This window comes from Heliconius melpomene, chromosome 13, assembly GCF_056956725.1.
Source record: "Heliconius melpomene rosina isolate 202511_hmr_F chromosome 13, ASM5695672v1, whole genome shotgun sequence".
NCBI lineage: Eukaryota > Metazoa > Arthropoda > Insecta > Lepidoptera > Nymphalidae > Heliconius > Heliconius melpomene.
This window is the reverse complement of record NC_140401.1, coordinates 2,063,197-2,075,605: the sequence shown is the minus strand read 5'-3', so window position 1 is coordinate 2,075,605 and position 12,409 is coordinate 2,063,197. Positions and strand designations below refer to the sequence as shown.

Below are 12,409 nucleotides of genomic sequence, written 5' to 3'. Positions count from 1 at the left end.
GATGTCGTCATGTGGCTGGTATGGATCTGAGATGCCCAGGACCGGCAGGATTGGCACTCTATGAGGGAGACATGTAGAGCAGTGGACGACGATAGATTGAAAAAATCCTTTTAAACATCCTACCTGTTACGGTTTAGATGGAGAACATTTTGTGCCAAATCAGCCGGTTCTCCACTTTACACAAATTAAGAGACGTTTTATCTAACCTGAGCGGAGAAATATAAATATTCAACAATTAGAACCGCAACCATTGTGTGGAGCTGAAGTCTATAAGTGCCATTTTTAGTTGGCAGATTTGGATTTAAGAAACTTTGTTCCCCACGCACGGCCGAATTTTTGTGATATTGCTTGTTGAGTGGTGGAACTTAACGCCGCCCTTCATCTTCCTAGAGCGAGGAATAGTAACTAAATTATTCTTTCGAGTGGGTCCACCACAGCTGTCACCTTACAATCAAACGATATCCCACTGCGCCATGACAGCCTCAACAGTTTTCTCAATACTTACCTTTATAATATTTCTTATCTATACCAAATGCTCAATAAGGCGGTACAAGATGTCGTTCATAAATAAATTGCATTACTAACCTATGTTTACACGTGTCGGTAAAACTTAGGCCTCTTACAACCAGGCTTTCCCGCGCGATTACTTTCTTCGAACATCTTTATGGTATGAACGATGCAAAAAGTGATGAAAGTTCGATCGTGTCTAGAAACTAGGTAACCAGGCACATTAACTTTATTGTATATTTATAATGTAGAAACGAAAATAAGAAAACTGCTCGCGAGCCATGTTTTCTTTTGTTAATTATCTTTTAATAGTGGTTGCCGATGGATTTTACACGTTTTAGTTTTATCTGTGGATACGTAATATAATAGTGTTATGCAAATAGGTAAGGTTATTTTTTTGTTTAAATCGGTTGCATTTACAAGACAATGATGAGTCGACAAGTCCAAGGTATTTTAACTTGAAGTTATTTACATTTTTAAATATCAATAAATTAGTAGGATAAATGAAAATATTTAAACAAATTTATAAATAAAAATTCTAGAGCTGTAGACCCATATTGCCCATATATAAACTTTTTGAACTATTTACTTACTTAAATTTAAATTAGTATAGGTACTTCGACAAGTGGCCGTTTCCTAAATATTTATGCTATGCAGTTATTTATGGGTAGCGAAAATTTCTAAAAATATTTCTACAAAGATAGAGATGCTAATAACTTAAATAAACAACAAGAATAGTAAAATGACGAAGAGGCTTGATAAGAACGAATAGCTTAGCGATCGAAGTACAATTTTACATGTTTTCTAAAAAAATATTAATAATATTTGAAATTCAGATCAGCATTTACTAAGCGCAGCACGCCTACCGCTTCCTAAAAGTCAACAATTTTCTAACACCTAATAGGTTTCCTGAACGTAACGAGGGGACCATACAATCGGTGATGTAAAAACATTATTCGCAATGGTTACACAACCAGAATAGGTGATGCCGTTATAATGACTGTCAATAGACAGCTCCGTGGTGGTGGTGTGCCACGGCCTTAATTCTTAAAATGGAGTACTGCAATTTGTGACCTGGACACGCGATGCCGAAAATACGATTCGTTTATATATAGTTCTAGTATAGAAACGGACATGTCTATAGCTCTATGGTTTTTTATTATATCTACTAATATGCATCTTCGTTGCTAGGTTATGCTAGGTTGCTAGGTTGCTAGGTCTATTTTTCGTGGATTTAGAATTATTCTGTGATGAGTGTCGTAGGTGCTGGCCAAGCTGTTCCTGTATGAATCATTTCTGTTTATTCGATAATGAGACCCTAATTATTAAAACATTTTAATAGATTTTCTTGAATATAAAAGCTGATTGCCTCATTTTCCATAAGTATACCTAAGCAATTTTGACGATACGACATATTGCGAGAATATAACTAGATTTAATTTAGATTAATCACTGGGTAAGGAGTAGTTATGCTATAAAGATATTTAAGTTACGATAGAACATAATATAATTTTTAAAATGTGAAAAATCTCCTTTTTAAACTGAAATGAAAAATGACGTTTTCACTACGTCTCGGGTCGTGCGATGAAAAATGAGCTCAATTGATCTATCGTCCTTTCCGCGGAACATTTAGATGTCGTTTATCATTGCAGCGTACCTTTAGTGTGAAAATATTTAATATCTAACAATATTAGTAAGCAAATATTTGTTTAAAAAACCAAGCATTTATATCTCAAAGCATGAGAGAGAGAAAAAGACCTAAAATTGACAGAAAAGATTTAAGACACTACGTTCTCCGCTATCCGCCACAATTAACAACATGGCGTCTTGAGGACTGGAACTCAAGACTGCAATTTGTCTTCTTTCTGTCAATGCGGGATAATAAATATAATTCATTGCCCCGAGCGGAGATCGAACCTGTAACTATTTCAATGTGTTACATTAATTTCTAATATTTGTTTATTCGCATATATATTTCGTCGATATCATCTACGAATATATCACTTTAAATCTCGGTAAATTTTTCGAATGGCAACATTTTGTGCTCTTTTCGTCTATTTATTTTATATATCTTAAACCATTTCAGATTATCTTAAGCTTATCATAGGTCAAATCGTTTAACCCCCCATAACAACGTGACAACTCCAATTGTTTTCCAGTAGCTATTTAATAACATCAGGAAGCGAGCGTAGACCATTTAAATAGAATCCAACATTCCTATACAATAATAAATAAATTTGCGATTGTTGATTTTATAATTGGTTCGTATCGGCCGCTTTATTCCGTGTTGGAGCAAAACCTTGGATTAGTATTCATTTAATTCATGTGATTTCAGGAATGCTGAATATGGAATTCTATTGTACGGAACACGTTTTTGCCCATAGTAAATACACAAGGTTGTTATCGACTTGTTATCAGTTTTATTCCTTTAAAGCTGGCAGGCTGATGGAACCTAGTGTTAAGACACTATGTTTTTCGCCAAATTCTCAAAACCAGAGCGAAGAAAAGAAAATATTAAATATCACATTATTGAATAGGAATCGAACCTACAAACTGTCGCGTTTAAAGAATGCTTATGCTCCTGAGCCACAACTGGCCTCATTAGATGTTTTGTGCGATCAAAAAATCTATTCTATGTGTTAATAAGAAAATAATAATTACGTAAAGTTTGAGATGTGAGATGGTATGAAAAAATATAAGGTATTATGGAAATATTTGTAATTTCCATACTATCAATATTTCTGAATATTCTATAAGATGGGTAGAAAGCGCATTGAAAATGAATGGTAAGTAGATAAAGTTTTAAACTTACGTTATCTTCTAGATATTTCGCAACTTCAGAAGTCGTAATTATTATAAATCTCGTCGGGGGTCCTTACACTTTTAACCTGACACCACTTGGTATGCTGTTCATGGCTTCACCTCGCTTTCCAGTCTGCTTATTTATTAATAATTTCTAGCTAAATTATTCTACTAACACAATAAACAAGATTTTAATCATAAACAACAATTATTATTTGAAATGTAAACGTTTCTTGCTAAGAATGTTGCAGAATACATTTAGCCGTCGACGGTTACGGCTCATTACTTATCCCAGTAATGGAATAATCCATTTCTGCTCTCAATTTGCACCAATGAAATATTTTATTTTAGCTTTACGATATATCCCACATATATAGGAGGGTAAGAAGAGGGAACCTGGGAACCTAGTGTTAAAACCCATTAAAACCGTCCATTTCCCACTTTTTGCCGAGTTCTGGAGGCATTGCTTTGTTGAGGGAACCATTAGCACCAGAATAAAAAAATTATTATATTCTGGTGCTAATGGTTCCCTCAAAATATTTGTTGTTTAATATTTTAATTTGTTCGCGTTGGTGTTGAGACAAAAATCGCGGCGTTAAGTTCCGCCACTGATACAGAGTATAGCTGTTTATTATTAATCTTTCATTCCAAGTCAGCATCGAATCCACAACCTGTCGCTGTGCAGTCACACGCTAGTGCCCCTGTGCTGTAATATAAACAATTTGTTAATAAACGTATATTTGTACAGTACTTAAAGCAAAATCTCTTCACGACGCGGAGAAGAATAAATCAACAAAACGTTGTGCAACATGATTCAGACAGCATTGTACTGGCTGTTAACTTGTAGTGTCCATAACGTGAGCGTTTGCCTTTTAACTTACTTATGTTTAACTCATTAGAAAATAGATTCTACTATTATTAATTTAAAGTTAATTTTCGCACTAAAAAAAAATATATCAAAGGGATGCAAAGTAAGGTAAAATTTCCGATTATGGTAATGCGTTGTCTAAGAACCGTTACTGAGACGCTGAAATTATGTCGCTTTATATAATTATACCACTTCCGCTATGAAGCTTAGTGTCTTTGAGTACCGTATTCGTTGTAGGGAGAAATTAATGTATTCTATTATTTCCTTGTTTGTAGTAAATAATGGCTCAAGTGCTGTAAAAGGCTAATAAGTGTTTGTCAATTAGAAATTAGTTTATAATTGTATTATATTAGGTTCCATTTGTCACGTTGATATCCTTATAGCTTTATTATGTGATTTAATTATGGTATTATACTTTATTCCACTTCCAATTTTTATTTTGTTCAGTGTTCATATATGTAATACGGATTTGCATGATTATTGTATCAGAAAAGCTTAATTTAACGGTTATTTTCGCAATGGAGAAATGATATTAAAAAAAAGCTTTTAATTATGATTATGCCGTGTGAATAGAGTCTACTTTCGTCTATTTTAGCAATTTTGGATTGAAAAACGAAAATGTTTTAAATATGACTTCTATCAATAGCAGGCGTTTAAATACTTGCCAAATTCTGATGCTACTTAGTTTTTTTTTTCATTTATCGACTGAGCAGTATGCCATGATGCCATGATGAAGTGGCATGCCACTTCAATCTTTCATTGTTCTCATTATACAGCCAAAAGAAAGAAAATGTTTCTCAAGCAAAGTCTGTATTTATATTGAGTGTTATATAATCGATTATGTTTAACTAAGCGTTAAGTAGTGGTATCCTAATTCATAGTATATTTGCTCACTTAGAGGTTGGTTTTCCAAACCTTTTACCATATTTCGCGCGGTATCTTGTCGACAAGTTATTAACTCGGCTGTTGACGGAAGTTATTAATCCAATTACCGCGTGTTGCTCAACACAGATATGAACTTGTTACCTGTTAATTTAACAAAATATGGTATGATTAAGATGGATCTTTTTGCTTGGTATTATATCTTATTTATAATATACTTTTTCGGTATTTTTCAAAAATGTATATGTTCAATTAAATTAATTATTTTATATTATTAGAAAAAAAAACACGATTTTATATAATAATATTTTTAGTACAATTGAAATTTACGCCGTCTTTGGAGATCGCTGTGTAAACAGTATAACTGACGAAGTATTGCGTGAAAGGACACGGTATGGTTATTAGCTTACCGCCTTGGTCTAAAACCATCATGTCAAGGGCTTTACCTGTTAAAAACTTATTTGTTTAGCATTTCATGGTGTACACAAGGTATTTACGTAAAACGTTGTCTTTTAGTTACAAGGCTTTTCTGTTTAACGTATGCTTGTTCTGTTGAGTGTTGAAATGCTCAATTTTTTTTAAAAATGTGACTGAATTGAATAATATACAATATAAATACTGTATATTATTTTATGTACATATTTTTAGTGTACCCCGCATATGTAGCAGGGTAGGCCAAGGGAACCCAGAGTTAAGACAATCTGATCCCCACTTTCCACGGAATTTTCAAGGCATTGAGTGTTGGATGGTGGAACTCAACGCCGCGCTTTACCTTATTGGGAGAGCGAGAAAATGAAAATATTAATATTAGTGTACGAAATTATTTACTCGGGAGAATGAAATATTTATTAGAAATATTAATATGAACCTAATCTAACATACATCTCTGAATATATTTTCTTTTTTCTCACAGTATAAATTAAAAAAAATAAACGTGAATTTGATAAAGAACCTATTACTATTATTAATTTACACGAGATTCCTAATCCATTTAAATAAGTGTCTTTTCTCGCAAATCAGCCAAATCGCCATATTTCCCCGCAACCGGTCGAGAATGCGGCTCGCACTGTCGCAAGTGTTACACAATCCTCTAAAGTCTGAGATGTGATATAAATAGTGGCCATACACTTTATTGATTCAGGTGTCCCTATAATGCAATGACAAATGGGATAAGTCCCGCGTCCACCTCCGTGCTTACGTAAGCGTGGTCACGCTACACGTCTTGTTTGCGAATAAATATAAATTATTCGTGATATAGTTTTCATCATTGCACTTTAGTGCTAATCTTCGTAATAAAATAGGCTGTTTGTCTGTTTGTTTGACTGTATTTTTTTTTTTAATTTGGCTTAGGAATAGGCAGAGAGGATAAAAGATAAAGGAATTTAAGGTCTCTCTCTCTAAAAAATCTTTTAAAAGCTTTAAATAAAATTGGACTACAAATAAAATTGTAGAGTATAATGTTTTTGTCTTATTAATCCTTTAAAATATACGTAACATGTATCAAGAACTCTGAATTATACCTATACTAAGGCTTTATTACAACATCGTATAAATTATCAGATTATTATATTGAAGTGTGATCGAAATCTATGCGTATTTTCATATAAATAGTCCAATTATTTTGTCGTTACTGGAGAACTAGTGCTTTACTAACTGGTTATTTACAGTGCTGTCCTATTAAATACTTGTGTTTTGTCATTTTAACTCATATTTTCATTAGAATGTTTATTTATTGTATAATTGCGAGTATTTCAACCAAATATGCTAATCTATAAAATTATACAATCTTTCTAATATGATTTTATCGCGTGTTAGCCGAATCAGCGACCTGCACTAAATAGTTATTAGGGGAGTAAAATACCACCCCTAATTAAATGTTTATTCATACATATATTCTTGAAGCATGTTATTTTTCATAGTTTTTTTAGTTTCATTTTAATAAAATAATGAAAAATTTGTAATTTTACATTTTATTACCCTGAATAAGGAGCTAGCTCAACTACAGCTACGACATTTTTATCTACATCTTGCATCTCATCTATGTTTCTTTTTTTTCACTATAAAATACTATATAAATGGTTCTAACCTATATACTTTCGTTCCAGAGCATGCCACCGCCCGCCTAAGGCATGAGTGGGCGCGGAGCGGGGGGGCAGCGCTGCCAGCTCATCTTGCAGCGTTGCCTCGCGATCCATCTCACCAAGCCGGGCAACGCGCCAGATGACTTCTGGATGTACGACTCTGGTTATCTACTGTTCCAGGTTTGTTGTGTTTTTTTAGTTTAAGATGTCTTTAATGTTATAAAATGCGGAATGCGAATGAAAATAAAAAAAATCAAACTACTTATTTCGAACAGTTCGCTTTAGAACTTATAATATATTGTATTTTTTTTTATATTAATTCGGGTCATCATTGTGGGCAAATAATGGTAATCAAATATATTGGTTTATGGTTTTACCCAACTACGTCAAAAGGAGAGTAATATCGTTGAATTAGCAGGCGAGTTTTTAGTTTAATACTAATAATTTTAATAGAGAATTTAACATAAATCTTTTGAGATAATTAACAATTATGTTCTTTGATTATTGGAGTGCGTGCGAAAGAAAGGGAAGCGAAACTTTATGAGTGCTCATAGTCATAAAAAGTACACATGAACCACTCATTTCTATACTGTTTTATTGCACTTTCGTTTTCCGATGCGTGAGGAATTACTCTGTTAGTATCAATGTTTATTCTATACTGAGAAATATACATATGTATGAGTACATTATTTTGATTACTTACAGATCGGTTGTTAATTATGCTAATGAAAGTTAGATAATATTAAAAGATTTAGTCAGACTTTAATCAGAATTAAAATAATAATTAGCTTATATTATACAATATCTTAAATTAACTTTGCGTTGTAAGGTCTGAAAATATTAGAGCTTTAGTTTACTTTTCCAAAAAAAATCTTTCGCTATAAAATTTTGGATGGATGTGCTTGCCTTTCAGTTGCAGTCAATTAACCATTTCCTTATATCTAAACAAATATTGTTATTATTTTCTGATATCAAATTATAAAATTAGAAAAATAGAAATAAAAGGTAAACTCTACTGCACAGTCAACTTAATGAAGGTCTTCGTTCTAAAAGGAATACCTACTTGTCCACAAACGATACCCCCCCTTTATCTAGTTAGGATGATATCTCAATCACTGAGGGCTGTCTGAGATAGCAGCTGCATTTGTAGAGATTCTGATTAAAACCACATTCATCATTCGTCTTACTACAGATTGCAAAGCCACAGATGCCACGTCTAGACGTATACGCGTCATGCAGCTTCACGTTAAAACTTAAATTTTATTATTAGACTAGTGGGCGCGCGCAGCTTCGCCTGCTTATTTGGACCCTAAGGGGTGAATTCTAATAAACCATGAAACACGTGTTCAATAAAATATTTTTGTCTAAATTTTTAATTTTATAAAAATCGGTGACGACTTAAAGTTTTTCCATACAAACTTACAACCCCTTATTTGCACCCTTAGGGGGAGAATTCCAGAAAACGATGAAACACGTGTTCAATTAAATACTTTTAAAAATCTAAATTTCAAATTTTATAAAAATCATATGCAGATTTAATTTTTTTTCCATACAAACTCTCTACCCCTATTACACCCCTTTAGGGTTAAAATTTTTCAAAATCCCTTCTTAGTGGATGTCCAGATTACGAAAGTAAACATCTTTCCGAAATTCACGTTTCTACGCACAGCGGTTACGGCTGTGCGTGCGTCTTACCTCAGTCAGTGAGGACAATTCCTTTTATATATATAGATAAATAAAGACTTCTTGTTGTTTCCATTTTTTAGTAGTACAATAAAAAAAACATTAAGTAAAGCCTGGCAACATTATGTTTTTTATTTTTGACCGGAATAATTGTTGTCAGTCGATGTTTATAATTTACTACCTAATTGCGAACGTAACTCTTCATATTTGAAATCACAATTACATTTCAAAAACACCTCTGAAATTTAGTTACCGAAAAGGCGTTTAATAGACTATATTAGCTTATTGAAAGATCTTAAATATAGCTTTGCTATCTGGTAGTTGTATTTATATAGTACATCATAATTGCATTGCATTACATCATTCACCGCAATCAAGTGGTTTCAATAATTAATTTAGATGTGGGTTTGGGATAACTATTTAAGATGTGATATCTTTAAAAAAGCATATACTCGTTTAGTACTACAGAAGTATTATTAGATGTAATTAACTACAGTCCACCTTAATTTCATACGAAGAATTAAATAATATTTAAAAAAATTATGCAAATTCAATTAACAATTTGAAGAAAATGTACTGTTTATATTCTATTGAAATGTGAGAAGCTCATAATAATAAAAATAATGTTAATTTAGTAGCGTTATATTGTAAAAGAACTTTTACAACATCGTTAGTGTAATATTACATCATAATATAATATATTATAGCCCTTGTATAATACACGGAAAAAATGCAATAATTTCGGTTAGTTATTGCGTGTTAGGGTGATATTTTTAACGTCTTTACAACCATAGTATAGTCGTAATGCTTGAAAATGTAAGTGCCGCACGCAGGTCGACACACATACGGAGTTACCGCCGCCGTTGTATTGACATCTGGGCTACCTTAATTAAAAGTAAGAACTTTATTATCATATGCATGTTTTTTAGGATTTTGATTAATACGAGGGGCATTCAAAAAGTAAGTTTCGCTGGTCTGGCATTTTTAATGAGCACCATGTAGCGGGCTCACACTGAACATAGTTTCAGTTCTGGGTCTGCTGGTAAGATCGGCACCGATATTTATGACCGAAAATAGTTTTTTTAGCAGTCTAAGCTTGATAACAATGGAAGTACCATTGGAAAACGTGTCCAATATTGAATTGCGTGCAGTTATTAGATTTTTTACTGTAAAAGGACTAAATGGAAACAATATTTACAGTAAATTAGTGCAAGTTTACGGTGACAACTGTATGAATGTGCAAATGTGTGACGATGGCGTACGATGAACAGCGTACGGGGCGGTCAAAAACAGCCACTACAGACGAAGCTATCGATGTTGTTGAAAAAATCATTCAAGATGACAGACGACTGACTATTGATGATATTCTTGTATTGATTCCTTCTGATATTGAGATTTGCCGAACTTCAATCTTTACAATCTTGAAAGACAAACTGGGTTACCGCAAAGTGTGTGCAAAACAGGACACGTCTTTTTTAAGGAAGGTTTGCTTAAACTTCAATACAGACATAAAAAATGTATCCAAGTCGAAGGCGACTATGTAGAAAAATAGTTTAAAGTTTTAAATAATAAATAAATATGCGTTTTTTAATTTAAAAATTGTTTTTAACATCATTCAAAAAATAGGGAAACTTACTTTTTGAATGCCCCTCGTAGAAGCCGTCTTGGCGCAGTGGCACAAAAGTGTCATAGTAAACGCATTGGTTGTGGGTTCAGTTCCCATTTGGGGCAAATCCCACTGGGACGTTTAATTATGTTTTAAATATGTTTTGTTTGAAACATATACAAATATGATATGATATTTACAAATACGTTTTACGGCGTGGTCTTCGATTAAATATTACTTTTCAGCTATTTAAATTTTTTCCTAGAATGACAGCTGGCTCGTTTTCCTTACCATCAGTTTTATACTGTATCCTGCACACAGCAGGATAACCTAGTGTTAAGACATTCCGTTCCTCATTTTCGGCCGAATTCTGGAGGCATTGCATGTTGACTGGCGGAACACGACGCCGCGCTTTGCCTCGACACCAAAGCGATGAAATGTTATTTCCTCAAATGGTGATCGAACTCACAACCAGTCGTGGTTACAGTGTGCCGAGACTGGCTCCAGCCTGGCCTATTTGCTTAAGATACAGATTGGGAAAAAAGACACGACAATATAATAGTTATTGCATAAATATATTAAAGAAATATAAATAACATTATAACTTAAAGCAGTTACGTTGGACAGGTGATTGCAGAAATTGTAATTTATCTCTATTAAATTTGCAGAAGCTCAACAAAATTGAACCCGCACGTTACGTGAGATCACGAACGTAATGTTTAAACGTACCGCGTCGGCGTTGTGATGCTTTGATAGTTTGTTTTTTAACGTTTGTTTGTTTTTACTTTTTTTGATAAATTTGGTTTGCTGTTTGTATGTTATTTCACTAATAGGGAAAATACCATAATTTCCTTTTTTTATTGCTTTCCTGACAATATTCTTTTAATCAAAAAGAAAATTACCGCCTGAAGAGCCTGCAATCGTTTATTCAATGTTCTATTAAATTTATAAAAATATAAACTCGTTACAGTAAATAACTTAAATTCGATTCTGGTTCTATATATAATAGTGACAAATTTCTTATAACTCTAGTGATAAATTTTCGCAAATTTTAATATGAAACAATAAAATACAAGAATATTTGCTAAATATACTCCGCACTTTACTGTATTAGAAAGTAAGCGCGGGTCATTCGGTCCCTAATAAATCTTATACGTACGTTGTTGCGCGTCATCTTTTCATTCAAAATAAATGGACTTTATTGTAAAACTTTGTGCTGAACAGGAATAATACGGCCTTTTATATATACGTATAGGTATAATGTAGCGTAACAACTAAATATGATTCGTCGTCTTTACGACAATGGCTCGAAAATTAAGCGGAAAGTAGAGAACGTAGTGTCTCAGCACTGACTCAAACTTCGTCTGCCTATCCTGAAACAGAGGAAAAAATAATAAAAAAGATACTTCATTCATAGTCTTCAGTTCCTTCAGATCCTGGGATGTTTATATATATATTTGTAGTATATTTTTGAAGTAATTCGTGTACAGATAAGCTATTTTATATATCGCTTTTTATTATCTTTTCATTTAGCTTCACGCTGTACCCTATATACAGAATAGGCAAAAGGAATATAATGTTAAAACACTTTCTCTTCTCTTTCCGCCCGCCGCCGTATCTGCTTATCAAATGGAGAAAATGAAAAAAAAAATACAGTTCTCCTTCTTCTTTTACCGCTGTTTGTTTCGACTTAAAAATTACTTGTAGTTAAATAAGTACAAGTATATACAAAAAATATATGTCACTCTATATAGCGGAAATATGAAAACGAATGTATTAATGTAAAAGTGTTATGTAGAAAGAATACAAAAGTAATACAACAAAACTGAATGGATCGTTATTTTCAATTTGGTTCAAACAATGGATCTCTCGGTCGCTTTTGTTTGTTCACAGATTTTATCTGGCTGTGTAGAGACTAGAGACACCAGGTTGGGAGACTTTACTTGGATTTATTTAAATGTGGATATAGGAATTTAAAAA

At 33.0% G+C, this 12,409-nt stretch overlaps 1 protein-coding gene across 2 annotated transcripts in view; it reads left to right on the top strand.

The window, feature by feature from the left end:
* ko (Stork-head domain-containing protein knockout) overlaps window positions 1–12,409 on the top strand; it is a 375,904-nt gene that overhangs the window by 261,463 nt on the left and 102,032 nt on the right. For both annotated transcript variants that reach the window (XM_085195802.1, XM_085195801.1), the window contains exon 2: window positions 7,165–7,320. In XM_085195802.1, the coding sequence (XP_085051928.1) occupies window positions 7,189–7,320 (132 nt within the window). In that variant the 5' untranslated portion in view covers window positions 7,165–7,188. The remainder of the gene's footprint in view (window positions 1–7,164; window positions 7,321–12,409) is intronic.